We start from the raw sequence: 13609 nt of genomic DNA, 5'->3' as shown, positions 1-13609 counted from the left end.
TAGTAACAACATGGCTGTGTTTCATCGTAGCTCCCGGCTCGTTGTCTACGGTGATTATTAACGGGCTAATAGGCTTCAATCACAAAAAGACTGAACTGAAATTAAAAGCGAAATAGGATGAAACTTCGAACAAGCGTCCAAGCGATCGTCGCGACTTTCTGCATAATCGCGCTTCAAGAATGCGTCGGTGAGTTTCTATCGCGAGCCAAAAAACTTTCTCAATTACTCTTATCCGTACATTTGCGTTCATATTCTTAAATATCTTTTTAACAAAATAACAGATAATGCATAGCGATTAACAAATATATGCTCAGGAGAATATATTTGATAGAATTTCTCTCTTTTTTGAATAATGTAAAATTACAAACGTGGAAACATTCGAAACTTTACACGTTTTAATCAATACTTTATTTTTAACAAGAACTTCTGTTTTGTTAATGATAGATCTGGAATACTAGTATTTCCTATGAATATTTATTCCTATATGTCTTATAAAAACAAATTTAATTTCAATATGGATTAACTATTACTAAAGTACAAATTATATTGCATCGTATTTTACAAATTTTACTTTATTCAATGCTTTATAGTTTACACAGATCATAAGAAAATTCCGAGTATCATTAATCGTTCGATGTCTATCGCGGCGCAAGTGAAATGATGCTTGAGCGATAGCAGGTAAAAGTGACAGTTGCATTCGTCGTGCTATTGCAGGCATTCTTCGAAGATGCGTAAGCTGCAGATCGAGGGGAGACCTGGGCTCGTGCAAGGATCCTTTCACCATGAATTCTACGCAAATCGAGCTCGAAAAAGGCATCGACGCGGTGCCGTGTGTTTCCGGATGGTGCGGAAAAATCATCGAGAGTCAAAACTTAAATAACGGTAAATTATTTTTAAAAAATTTACAATTAACAAAATAATTTATATTGTTTTGTATATTGTTTTGTATTGTAATAAAAATATATATTGTGCATATATAAAGTTTATATTAATATTATATCATATTACGTTATTAATCATACAAATTATTTATTAAATAATAAAAATTTTTTAATTGATACAGCTTAATTGTTCTTTTATAAAAAGATCTTCTAAAAATGTTAAATTTATATTTTGCAGAATATGGTACTGCCACGCAGAGATTATGCTTCCAGCGAGGTCCTGACGACAACGAGGAGAGATGTGCTTACACCGTGTGGAATTACAAAAAAGTGTATATGTGTCTCTGTTACGGAGATCTTTGTAATGGAACAATGAGAACGACCGTCGCCAGTGGTCTTTTAATAATGATAGCTGTATGCTTAACACGGTGGCTTATTTAAGGACAAACGTGATACTCCGTCGTACGGATGAACTAAATAAGTGATTAAACTTCCTGTGAGTCTTTTGTAAAAAACGCGAGAATTTCCGTAAGAATCAGCACTCTGACGGATGCATGTGTTGCGGATGTATAAAATAATGTATTCTTTATAATACATAAAACAATAACAAGTAAGGTGTGTTTTAGTATTACATATATATTTTTAGATATATATTTTTTTTATTTTAATTTATTAATTAATTTTGTTAATTTGAAATTAATTTGACAAAAATATACAAAAATCTGTCACTCAGCAGTGATTGGACATTATATCTTATTAATTAGTAATTTAAAATTAGTAATTCAAAGCAGAATGATTTTAAAATACATCATTCCTGTTTTCTCCGTGAAAATACACGTTAGTTTCTAACTTGTTATATTTTGTTGCATTTATATTCACAAAATTCAGGAAATTGTAAAAAGAATATCAAAATTAAGCTTGTGTTTGAATTACATCACTTTCATCACTCTTAGATTAGTTCCTTCTATCTTTCCTGCGAAACGGAGACCTAGGATTCAGACTACCCAGAACATGTCCATGCAGACCATTCAGCTTTCTCTCTTCCTGATTTCGTAGTAACGCTCTTGCGTGAGGATAATCGTCGAAGAAAAGCTCACCCAATCCATAGAGGTATTTAACTGCCATCATTGCTTCACGGTTGGTCAATAAATATGGATCTCGTTCTGAAATCAGAACGAACCAGAATTATATGAAGCGATATGTACACATATATAAAGAAGATGACAAATTAGAATGTCATTTTGTCGAAAACGTAAAAGTTCAATAGAAAGCATGAATTAAAAAGCGGACAGATTAAGCCGCTTGCACACTTTGTGTTATCAGCCAGCAATTATCGGCGAAAAGACATGCTTACGCTGCTTGTAGAATTCCTCGGGGAGGTTGCGATGCACCTCCTGCCAGCTATACCCAAGATCATTGACGTCAATCGGTGGCAGGAAAACGCCAACCGGCCACAGTGATTCAGCGTTTGAACTCGTTATCACTTGTAAGTGATTTTGCCGTAAACTCGTCCTATAATTATACTCTGTAAAAATGAACCATAGATATGAACGATTTACTCATTGGGTATCGTTTAAAAGATATATTATTAATATAGATTAGCTCTTAAATTAATAATTATACAAGTATAGAAATAAAACAATCACCAGAATCCTTAGAACGCTTCGGCGCGCTTCGTCGGCCGATCGAGATGAACGATTTCTGAGCCACCGTTCGATCTCCTGAAAACGAATGCGAACGAGTTAAAGCACTTCAACTTAGCGACATAAAGTATTATTGCACAATCGGTAGCTAACCATCTGTTGTAATGCTGTGTTCGTACACATTGGGAGGCGACACGAATTTCACGTGTACATTGGCGAGTGGCAGGGAACTGGCCACAGTCACCGTGAGAAGCAGCAACACCACTGTTATCTGAAATAGCGATTTATCTTGTTATTAACGATGTATCTTGTCATCAGAACTATTGCCGAATTGTCTGCTAGTTACAAAAAACGTGAGAAAAGCGATTTAGAAATTCTAGAGCATATTTCACGTCTACTTTGGAGTCGATTTCTCCTCAGCAAGAATTTCAAACTTTTGTTAAAGCAAGATTCATGTAAAAATGGACTTAGAAAGTAGTTTTTGCTGCGCTTTGAAATGTCTCGATCTGTCTCTGCCTAGCGTATTATGGAGTACTTTATTGTGTCCATTAAATCTTTGACTCAAAAAATTATGCTGTTCAACAATTTATGGTTGCTGTCACAGAAATTTTTCTTAGTGAGAGTTATATCATATTGCGCACTCAAGATATTACCTGCGGATGTATGTGCATATACGATACTTTCGTACAGATTTGTTCGCAAAGAAATAAAGTAAAGTAGCCAACGGCGACAACAAAACTATAGCTACCGCTTCTTACACGGCTTTTCCTTAAATTTGAAATATAAAGAATTCACGAGTTATTGTTCACAAATTAAATCAAATACTTATTATGGAATATGCAACAATAATAATCATTAATACAAAATAATTGATTTTGTAGATTTTAGTATTAGTATGTTAAACCGATTTTTGAATTTTGAAATTAGCAGCGTGATTATTTACATTTTATATTTATATATTATCTCATTTCTTGCATCACTAGAAAAGAATGGACTCCAAATCTGACGGAAACTTTAGACGTTGTGTTGTTATTCTTCGTGAAACAGCCCGGGGCGAGGGCTTCTACGTCACAATATACACGTTTACGACAGATAAATCTCTTTTCTGATGAATCACAATGCAGAAAACGGACCGTGCAAAATATATGTTACAGAAATATGTCAAGGTGAGTACGTTTCTAAAAATCCTTGTATGTAAACGCATATATAGAATTCATAATTGCATAATATAGGAAGAAGTTATATAATTGCCACCGAAACTAATCTACGAAATTAATCTTCGAAATAAAACTTGCAAGAGATATTTTATTAATATGTAAAAATATGAATATCAAAGAGCTATATCAATCGGTTGTATCTTAACAAGAATTATGTCTAATTAGATCGATCGTTACATGAAACAATCAATTTAGAAGGTTTATGTATGTTTTATAGAATATTTTTATATTTGTTTTATGGTCAACGTTTTTTACCATTAACCATTTTACATGCTAATGAAACCCTTCGTGCGCAATAGCTTAATAAAAAACGAAATAACATTGATCCATCAAGATTCCATATATATTTGTTACATGTTCATTACATTTTTTAAAGATAAAAAATATGCTCTTATTCATAAAGAGTTAAATCATTATTTTTAATTTGTAATTATTATTTCTCAATGCATTTTTTATCCCTCGCCGTAAAATATCGACACTCTTGCATATAACAAGAAGGCTCAGAAAGCGCATTCTGTTACTCCTTTACGATCTCGTACTTATCAATTTCTAACACATTATTCTTGCTTCTAGATTCTCCAATGGCATCGGGAGTAATTTATTATAACATAAACTTGACGTAACGTCGAAACACATTACATCATTTCGACGACCTGCTTGCGGAACGCTGCTCTGCGAGTATACAAAACAGACTTTTCCCACCAGGATTGGAGCCAGCAACATTGCGCTTTGAAAGGCAATATTTTTAGCGCGATCGCGACAGTAGTTACATTATATCTCCGCATACCATCGGTATAATACTCCTATACTGATCGCGATTAACCGCGTGCCTACGCCTCGACAAAACGCGTGTGTTGCACGCCGAGCTTAGTCCTCGAAGAGGCTCGTATGAAGACACACACGTGCTAGGCAGTGCGTGTCAAACCCACCCTTTCGCCTTCCTTCCCGCTCACCTTCACCTGGGAGTACATTCGGCCGCTATTGAATTCGACATTTGAGATTCAACAGTGCGGAAACCTCGTGCGCATAAGTAGTATTTCTACGCTGATAGATAATCGATCGGCGAGCCGGACAATGGAATTTGCGAAAGGAACGAGTTTCGAAAGGGCGTGAGGTCTCTCTCACGAGAGAGAAAACTCGATTGTAATAACGACAAATTTAAGAGGCAACGTTATGCAAAAGTAAACTAACTCGTAAACCAAGTAAAATTAAGCGGTTTATATACATAATATAATCTTTTAATTTTCTGTTGCAACTTTGTTGATATATAATCGCTGTTTATTAATATTTCACATGTTATTAGAAAGTAATTTATTAATCTATAAACGTTTTGAATCGAGAACAAAACGTTTTGAACTAAAGCCGAAACAATTAGTTTGCGATTTAATTTACTTTTACATAACATAATTTTTTATTATAACTTTTTTTATATCGCTGTTTCTAAATGTTAGATCGGGAACAAAGACGTCTTAAACTCGACTCGAGACAATTAGCTTGCTGAATTTACTTTTGCATAACATAATTTTTTGTTATAATTTTCTTGATATATGTATCGCTTCTAAATGTTTGCTATATATATATTATTTGAAAGTTTATGATTTATAAATGTTGGGTTGAGAACAAAATGTTTTAAACACGAGTAGAGACAATTCGTTTGCGATCTAATTTACTTTTGCACAATATAGTCTGATTAGTAAGTGTTGACACATAGCGTATGAGGATGAAGAAAAAATATATGTATTGCTGTAAATTGAGAGCGATCCCGTTCTCGTGATACATCACGATTTGATTAAGTAACAGCGAACCGCAATGAAGCAATTACATCGATACACACGCATACGCATACACAAGAATTTATAAGTGCGTGAATAATGCGCCTAGTTACCGTCCTCTACCTTTCTAATGATACATTAAATCCGTAGATAAACTAATTTATCGCGTGGGAGTAATTACTCGATACGAATTGCAATAGCAGCCCAAAAGGTGATGGGACGTAAGTAGCTTCACAAACAAGTTTCTTTTGTCAAAGAAACTTCGTTGTAAAGCTGATTTATATGTTCCTTTCTTACTTTAAGTAGTAAAAATTGAAATGGAAAAGTTGCTTAAACCATTTTTTCTTTATAAATTACAAAGTAAACATATTTTTGCATTAAGACCACTTACGACTTTTCTAGATTGCAACAAATTATATTTTCATTTCTTATAAATATTAAAAATCACATCAAACTGCTTGAAAGCCAAGAATATCATTAATTCGTATAACTAATCGAACAGCACCATAAAATTTACTCAAAGTTAAATTATTCAAAACTTTTTATTAGTGCCATTTTTCTGAAATCATCGAGCCTTTATAAAATTGTGCCGAGCACCTTTCGCGCCTAATAACGCTTTATTAAGATTTCAAGTTCCAATATTGAATTAACCATCGAAATACAAATTCCATATTTGAATATCTATCTTCCAAACGTTCCGAAAAAAATTCTATAATTTTTAAAATCTGAAATTTAATCGAATCGTGAAGTATCGTTTCGTCGCAACCCTTTTTCAACGTCCCAGCGCGCGCCGAGCAGGCTTTAAAATTATTTAAAATTTTCAGATCGAACGACACAGTGGCTGTATATAACCACCGGTGAGCGGTCTCTCCCGCGGATCTCCCGCGGAGGAAATGCAGATTCGTCTCGTCACTTCCACCCACCGTCGTCATCGTCGCGGGGCCACCGATCGAGCAGGATCCCAATGGGACGATGAGAGCACGGCGCACACCCGCACGCCCGGATCGGATAGCAGAGTCGCCGCGGCGAGGATCTGTCTTATTTATCGGACTCGCGGGGGACTCTAAGGACCCAGTCGGATTTCGCGGGACGCGTCGTGGATGCGGTGCAAGGAACTGATCCAGGTCGTGCGGAGAACGTCGGCGGCCACCGCCGCGGCCGCGCGTGCATGAATTTCAGCATCCCCCTTCTCGCCACTCGCCACGTGCATGGTGTACCCCACCTGCGTGTGACTCGAGGCTCCCGAGGTAATAAGGACTAAACTCTCGCAGGGGATCACGGCGAGGCACTTTCATCTCTACGGGATCGCGCGGCTCGCGATCGAATTAGCGAACTCTCGCTTGCGAAACGGACGTTCGTCCGCGAACGCGCAACACGCATTTTTCGTCCCCGTGGTCACGATCCGAGCCGCGCGGTCGCATCATCGAATCGGTTGCCGAGGAGAAAGAAACGGGCCTGTCGAACGAGCCTGTATAAGCGGCGAGTGATCTTTTAGGGAAGGGCGTTCTCGAAGGCTTCATGACTTTCTAAGCGGATATGCTTACAGTTACAAAATTGTAATGAATATAATATAATTTATAATTAACATAAGTCAGATGGATTACGTTCATTTCTCTTCCCGCGCCTTTTGCGCTGCGAGGCACTGGCTTATTTCCATTTTTCGCCAAGCATTTAGGGTGACTTAATTGAATCTCGATTAACTTAATTAACGATTATAAATTATCAAGCAACTTTGTATTGTTTTGTTAACATAGAATGACTAATTTTGTGATAAAAGATGGATTAATAAGAAAGATTGAATTAAGAATAAGAAATTACATAATTAGAAATTTCTTTTTATGCTATATTCTGCCGACTGAGTTAATTGAAGTTTAGTCGAAGTCGCCCTTACAATTGTAACTAGCGTCTTGATATGTAAATTATGTAACTTTATACCGCGCGAAACAGGAAGCGAGTTAAGGATCGTCGAAAAATGCAAACGTTGTGTATTTTCTTAGACTAATTAGAGCATGTCGCGATTTTCATGATACTATCGCTGTACATTACATATCCGACTTTGCGCGGATGTGATTCGATTCTAATAAACAATTGTAATTAATAATCTGTAGATGCTAATTGATTGTACATGTGATTACTGTAAATTGGATGACGGCGGCCCCGGTTTCCGTCAAGTCCTTTGATGACTCGCGAACGGTTGATCTTACAGGGCGATATACTTAAGTTTAATTCGATATACTTAAGTTTGATCTTAATTGGTACCGTGATTACATTCAAATCATATTTAAGACGATCGTGAGTATATTGCTTTTGGCTCCTCATTTCGCTGACGGCCGTCTCTCAGAAGACCGTTCGGAAACCGGATCGCGGCTTCGCTGGTTCGCTCACGTGCGTTCGGACGTTCGAATCGGGGCGCGCTTACGCCGCCATGACGAGATAACCGCGTAGCCGGAGTTCCGGTCCGTCGCGCGCTGGTCGCAAGAGGATTTCGCGGGCGGTCGAGTTTATGGGTAATATTTCCCAAGATTCTTTGTGGCGTGCTGGTGTACGGGGAACCGGCTTGACCGGCCGAAGGCCGAATCGGCGAAAATTCAATTCACTTCACCGCGTGCGGGCGGGCGAGCGGGTCACGTCGCGTCATGTTATGTCATGGCACGTCGTGTTGACGTTGCGTCGCGTCGTCCCTCGTAACATGGGTACGACGGGCTATTCACGGCTATTCGTCGTGTTGCCTCGCACCGTGTATCGGTCTGTCTCCTCTCGCGGGACGGCTGTGCACGAGGATGACACGCAACTCGACGTGCCCGTTCATGACGCGTCCAGGAAGCGATACCCCGCACGTCGATCGCGGCATCGGCGATAACGTTCACTGTTAACCGTCACCGAGCCGGTTGACTATCACCCCTTATCATGAGGAACGAAGGGGCCGTTCGATTGCGATTTGCGCGGTAAAGGTACCCATGCCGCTCGACGTGCGCGCTCTCGAAAGAAACAATGATATCGTGGAACATCTCGTCCGACAGATATCAATGAGAAATGTTTTCTGTTCGCAGCTGGGTCACAGTCGTAGGGGATTATGTCGGCTCAAAGTGCGGATTCTCCGAATTGCACTGCGAATCAGGAGGAGGAGGAGGAAGAGGAGGAGATGATTTTGCACGAACCTGAGGTACTTATATGGAAATAAATAATACCGTGTCGTGCTTGAGAATTTTATTTTGATCATCGCACAGGATTGCTTCATATTAGCTTCTATCAATAAGCTAGTGGTTTAACGTTTAACGATGAGTAATTAAAATAGTTTACAAGTCGGATGTAATTCTTCTCATTTTGCTTACCTAATTATTTGTTTCATTTACCTTTCTGCTTCCAACCTGTTTCGATATCGACTTTCGATACATTCTAATATGTATGATGATTAATTTCAGAATAATCCTGTGGATATTCTGGAGTGTCTGTCAGTTATGATCAATGATAGCACTGGAAAAGATGCGAACCAAGTACAGGAGCTTATATTGGACGATCAGTTGCTTGGCACGATGGTGACTACGATTACGTTGCCCGACGGAACTCAAGCTTTTGTTACGAATAATCTCAGTGATATCGGTCAGTACCCATTTGAATTCGATAAACTCTTGAATATTATTCAAGATGATAGAAAAGAACTATTTTTTTAAATACAATTTATATTTGAAAGAAAGCATACATCTATTTGAACACTTTGTTTATTCTGATGAAACTCATTTGCAGATCCAGATTTCAAGACGCAAACATTGCAAACGACGCTCGAGAACGGAGACACTATTTTACTGCGAGACTTATCGGAATTTGGCGATGGCAAGGCTCTCCAACTGGAATTAGATCCAGCTACATTTGTACAAACCGAAGACGCTGCCACTGAAAATGTAGAGGACACATATTCGCAGGTTGAATTTATCAATGGCACCGCGTACATGGTGGCTGGCCATGTGGACGTAGACGAAAGTTTGTGGGAGATTGAAGATGGGAAGTTAAAGAAAAAAGATCCCAAGATTTTAATCAACAAACTATCCGACGCAAAAGTTAAATATCCTTGTCCCAGGGAAGGATGTTCAAAGGTTTACAGCACGCCCCATCATCTCAAGGTAATCAGTTTTGCAAGATTAGTACGAATAATTTTAAATAATTGAAAAACCTCACAAAATGTTTTAAACCGAGTTATTCAATGCGGTATTCTTAATCTTTTTTTATAGGTTCACGAGCGTTCACATACTGGCCAGAGACCATATAGATGTTCTCATCCAAAATGTAAAAAGAGCTTTTCGACCGGTTACAGTCTGAAAGCGCATTCACGGACACATACGGGCGAAAAACCATACAAATGCACGAATGGAACGTGTAACAAGAGTTTCAAGACGTCGGGCGATCTGCTAAAACACGTGAGAACTCACACGGGAGAACGTCCTTTCGTATGCCCGTTTAACGGTTGTGGCCGATCATTTACTACGAGTAACATTAGGAAGGTACGCAAGAGGTTTGATGATTGTTTTATTGTCCAGATGTTTTATTGTCGAAATGTAATGAAGGCTTCATGCTTATTAGGTTCATGTAAGGACCCACACTGGCGAGCGACCATATAAATGTACGCAACCGATGTGTGGTAAAGCGTTCGCTAGCGCGACAAACTACAAAAATCACATACGGATACACTCAGGCGAAAAGCCCTACGTTTGTTCTATAGAAAACTGTGGTAGAAGGTTTACCGAATATTCTAGTCTATATAAGCATCATCTTGTAAGTATTTAATATCAATTAATCAATCTATTATTAAGAATATAATACAGTACTGGTCAAAGATTAGATATAATTTTACCTTTGTAGGTACATACACCTCAACGACCATTCGAGTGCACACTATGCTCCAGAAAATATCGTCAAAGTAGCACGCTGGTGATGCACAAGAGAACAGCTCATGCGTTGGTCGACAGTGACGACGGTGCCGATGCATTTTTGCAAGATTCTCTTGAACCCTCTAGTCCGAATAAAAATAAAAAGAAGGCCGTGAAAGAAACTGTAAGTATGATGTAGATGTAAAAACTGACTTATATATTTTGTGCAGTCCGATGCAATTATGCTAACTTATTATGCTAACTTATGCAATTATACTAACTTATTGAATTTAATTGAATTTAGCATAAGCTGCTGGCGAAAGACAAACAGGTCCAGGTTTCTAAAATGATCGACGACACGAACGAGAAAGAACCACAAATTTTGTTGGTGGGCGATCCTTCGCAAATCGCTGCATTACAGGTTTGTATAAGAACTTGATATATTTTTTGTGCTAGATTTCTCTCTAGATATCTAGATAATTATCATCGAAAAAAATCAATATTCCTGAAATTCATTCATGTGAAATTTTAATTATAGAAGATCGACCTGGATGAAAGTTTCGATGATCCTGGCATCGATACGACGTTCGAAGGATTGAATATCAAAATCGAGGACATAGAATTTAGATGGAAGTACTAGTGCGAAGGAGAAGGAAATGCAATGTTATATATATTATAAAGAAAACTTGTGAACTTTATTACTTGATAAATTGCGTACTACGAGAGAAATTTTTATATCAATCTGACAAAATACAAGAAATATACTTTTTACGGCCATTCTAAATTTGTACTGCAATCTGTACTTTAATACTGCAAATTTTATTATGGTTTTATACTATTTTTATTGTTCTCAATTTAACTTTAATATCTGCGTGTAAAATACTTAATAAAAAGAAGATATTATTTCTTAAATTTCACAAGTATCATTGGTAATGCATAATAGAACGCGTGGGTCCTGTGAACTTGGCACACCATACCTAAAAATCTAAAAGTTTTTTTAGAGTTCTGCCTTTCTTTTGAATAGTTCTAGATAAGCATTTTAAATAGTTCCGGTGATTAATTACAAAAAAATCGAATTTGAAAATATGGTGCGCTAAGTTCACGCAGCGCACCAAATCGTGAAAATCAATTATTTCTTTGGAGTTCTAGTTTGTTTTACAATAGTTCTACAGTTCTGTATCAAATATATCAATAGTTATAGCAATTAGAGGCAAAAAATCGATTTCTGAAAATTAGTGCCTAAACTGTAACACCTATCTAAGAAAGGTAACAGTTCCGATTGGATCGTATTTTTGCGACTTTTCCACATGGTTTTGCAAGAAATTTTAATCACTTTCCAGTAATGCAATTATTTTAGAAATAAAAACTATATTTAACACATAAGAAGAAATTTTTATTTAAGAAAAATTTTTTTACTTGTTCTAGCCGATCTGATAAGAGTTCTGCGTAGCGTTCCCAAAATTCTACTAAAAAGTCATATAAGTTTTGTCTGTGAAATAATTATTTTTTAAGTTTTCGCCGTTTTTAACATTTAAAAATCAACTTTTTGACAATTCTGTGAGTTCCATTATAATTTTCCTACAGTTCTGAACGTGTCCTAACGTTCTCCGAAAAGTTCTGGCGATAAGCATTATTTCTTTATTTTTTTAAATAATTTTTTCTCCCGGGGAAAGCCTCATTTACAAGTATATGGGTGAGGCGCTAGCCGATTTTCGACAGTTCGGTGAGTTTTATTATAATTATCTTGTAATTCTGAACGTGTTCTAACGTTTTCCAAAGAGTTCTGGCGATGAGAATAGATTAATATAAATTATTTTTTATTCAGTTTTATTAAAAGAGTAGTTATCGAAAAATTATCATCTAATTAGCAATTTGTAAGTTGTTTTATCGTGTAATTTTATTTCATTTTTAGTTTGAGTGACTCCGAGGCATTTTAATTTTTGTAATACGTGCAAACGATAATTATTATTTTATTTCTTTTCCCATAATTCCCAGAGAAACAAGTCTGTCGAAAACAGATTTTGCAAAGTATCTGCTACAAATTTTGTCAGCAAAATGTCAGCAGAATAGGATGGCAAATTGATTGCAGAATCTGCCATTTCATACCATTTAAATATATTCCATTTGACTTAAATGTATATTCCATTTGGAGTATCGTTAGATACTGTTAGATTCTGCTTGATTTCTGTTAGAAATTTGTTGCCAAATTATGTCAGCAGACTGCTGGTAGAACATGCGTTTACTGTCAACACAGTTGATGGCAATCTGCCTCAATATCCTGTCCGAGTCTACTGGCAAACTGCTGGCTCATTGCTAACATTTTGCTTATTAGCAATGACTACATACAATGACTGTAAATTTATATTATTTTTTTATGTCATTAAATAAAACAGTATGAATTACGGCTTAATTGAGTACGTGTAAAAAAAATGCTATACACATAAATAGTCTGACAAACGAAAAGTTCCGTTGTGATTAATACTACATCACTATATGAAATACAATATAAGAATATAACAGCTAAACTAAAATATGTGATGACATATTTTATAACGATAGATGGATATAATATTTGTATCGTATACAAGTGTTTCAAGAAGGTCGAGAAAAATATATGTATTATGTTTTGTACCTTTATTTTTTCGAGAATTAAATTGTTCTTTCGTAAATACCATGAAACATATTTGTGTGAAGTTTAAGCAAACCTGGGTGGAAATGAAAGATTTGGTATGACGTTTGATTTAAACCTTAAGAAAAATTTAATTAAAGCTTGGAAAATTATATCTCTAGATTAATCTTTCGGCAATTATTAAAATAATAAATTATGCTATTTCACCTTTTGAATAAATTCAATATTTTTCTCTGATCGAATTCTCATGGCTAAAAAGGGAGCTGTTATTAGCGTTTGGTTGCTGATTAAACAGACACATTAACACAGCTAAGTACGGGACGTGAAATGTAGCAGATAATGCAGTTATATACACGCCGTGATCGAAACGGTTGGCCTTGTATTAAAAACGAACGGAAACATCGACTCCTTTATTCTTAATTTTTAGCTTTCTTTTTATAGTGTTCCATCTTTTAAAGCGACTGATATAATCATCAAATATATTGAATTATTTTCTTGAATTACATTAAAAACATTTTTTCTATTCCCTTATTATTTTTGCAGCACTTTAACATACCGTTTAAGAAGATCATTTTGACAAGTACTGCAGAACTCGTTTTCGGTCC

The 13609-nt window shown here is 36.5% G+C and overlaps 3 protein-coding genes across 5 annotated transcripts; 2 read left to right on the top strand and 1 right to left on the bottom strand.

The window, feature by feature from the left end:
• The first annotated feature begins 50 nt into the window (after positions 1–50).
• On the top strand, positions 51–1495 carry Rtv (QVR superfamily protein rtv). Its single transcript, XM_071786728.1, has 3 exons — positions 51–187; positions 715–882; positions 1120–1495. The coding sequence occupies exons 1-3, from the start codon at positions 118–120 to the stop codon at positions 1320–1322; spliced, it is 441 nt and encodes a 146-aa protein (XP_071642829.1). The 5' UTR covers positions 51–117; the 3' UTR covers positions 1323–1495.
• A 45-nt stretch (positions 1496–1540) lies between these two features.
• LOC139818349 (uncharacterized) lies at positions 1541–2795 on the bottom strand (the record flags this gene model as incomplete). Its single annotated transcript, XM_071786959.1, has 4 exons — positions 1541–2044; positions 2236–2406; positions 2528–2602; positions 2678–2795. Coding segments are annotated over 4 exons (573 nt in total), but the record flags the coding sequence as incomplete, so codon positions are not given.
• Positions 2796–7941: 5146 nt separating this feature from the next.
• On the top strand, positions 7942–11159 carry LOC139818153 (uncharacterized). Of its 3 annotated transcripts, none has more exons than XM_071786710.1 (9): positions 7942–8020; positions 8564–8676; positions 8936–9113; positions 9258–9631; positions 9740–10009; positions 10089–10280; positions 10368–10559; positions 10680–10796; positions 10914–11159. In XM_071786710.1, the coding sequence occupies exons 2-9, from the start codon at positions 8587–8589 to the stop codon at positions 11013–11015; spliced, it is 1515 nt and encodes a 504-aa protein (XP_071642811.1). In that variant the 5' UTR covers positions 7942–8020; positions 8564–8586; the 3' UTR covers positions 11016–11159. The 3 variants fall into 3 exon arrangements, with proteins under 3 accessions (XP_071642811.1, XP_071642812.1, XP_071642810.1); XM_071786711.1 differs by lacking the exon at positions 7942–8020 and adding an exon at positions 8029–8458; XM_071786709.1 differs by lacking the exon at positions 7942–8020 and adding an exon at positions 8029–8464.
• The last annotated feature ends 2450 nt before the right edge of the window (positions 11160–13609 follow it).

The sequence above is a fragment of the Temnothorax longispinosus genome, chromosome 8 (genome assembly GCF_030848805.1).
Source record: "Temnothorax longispinosus isolate EJ_2023e chromosome 8, Tlon_JGU_v1, whole genome shotgun sequence".
Lineage (NCBI taxonomy): Eukaryota > Metazoa > Arthropoda > Insecta > Hymenoptera > Formicidae > Temnothorax > Temnothorax longispinosus.
Note: the sequence above shows the minus strand (reverse complement) of the source record. Positions and strands in the feature narration are given on the sequence as shown.

What these genes read in the sequence shown, in the direction of transcription:
- Rtv (XM_071786728.1), top strand. Translation starts at nt 118, where the DNA reads ATGAAACTTCGAACAAGCGTCCAAGCGATCGTCGCGACTTTCTGCATA. An exon ending in CGCGCTTCAAGAATGCGTCG is followed by an intron (nt 188 to 714) that starts GTGAGTTTCTAT and finishes GTGCTATTGCAG; the next exon opens with GCATTCTTCGAAGATGCGTA. An exon ending in GAGTCAAAACTTAAATAACG is followed by an intron (nt 883 to 1,119) that starts GTAAATTATTTT and finishes TATATTTTGCAG; the next exon opens with AATATGGTACTGCCACGCAG.
- LOC139818153 (XM_071786710.1), top strand. Translation starts at nt 8,587, where the DNA reads ATGTCGGCTCAAAGTGCGGATTCTCCGAATTGCACTGCGAATCAGGAG. An exon ending in CTACGAGTAACATTAGGAAG is followed by an intron (nt 10,010 to 10,088) that starts GTACGCAAGAGG and finishes CATGCTTATTAG; the next exon opens with GTTCATGTAAGGACCCACAC. An exon ending in AGAAGGCCGTGAAAGAAACT is followed by an intron (nt 10,560 to 10,679) that starts GTAAGTATGATG and finishes AATTGAATTTAG; the next exon opens with CATAAGCTGCTGGCGAAAGA.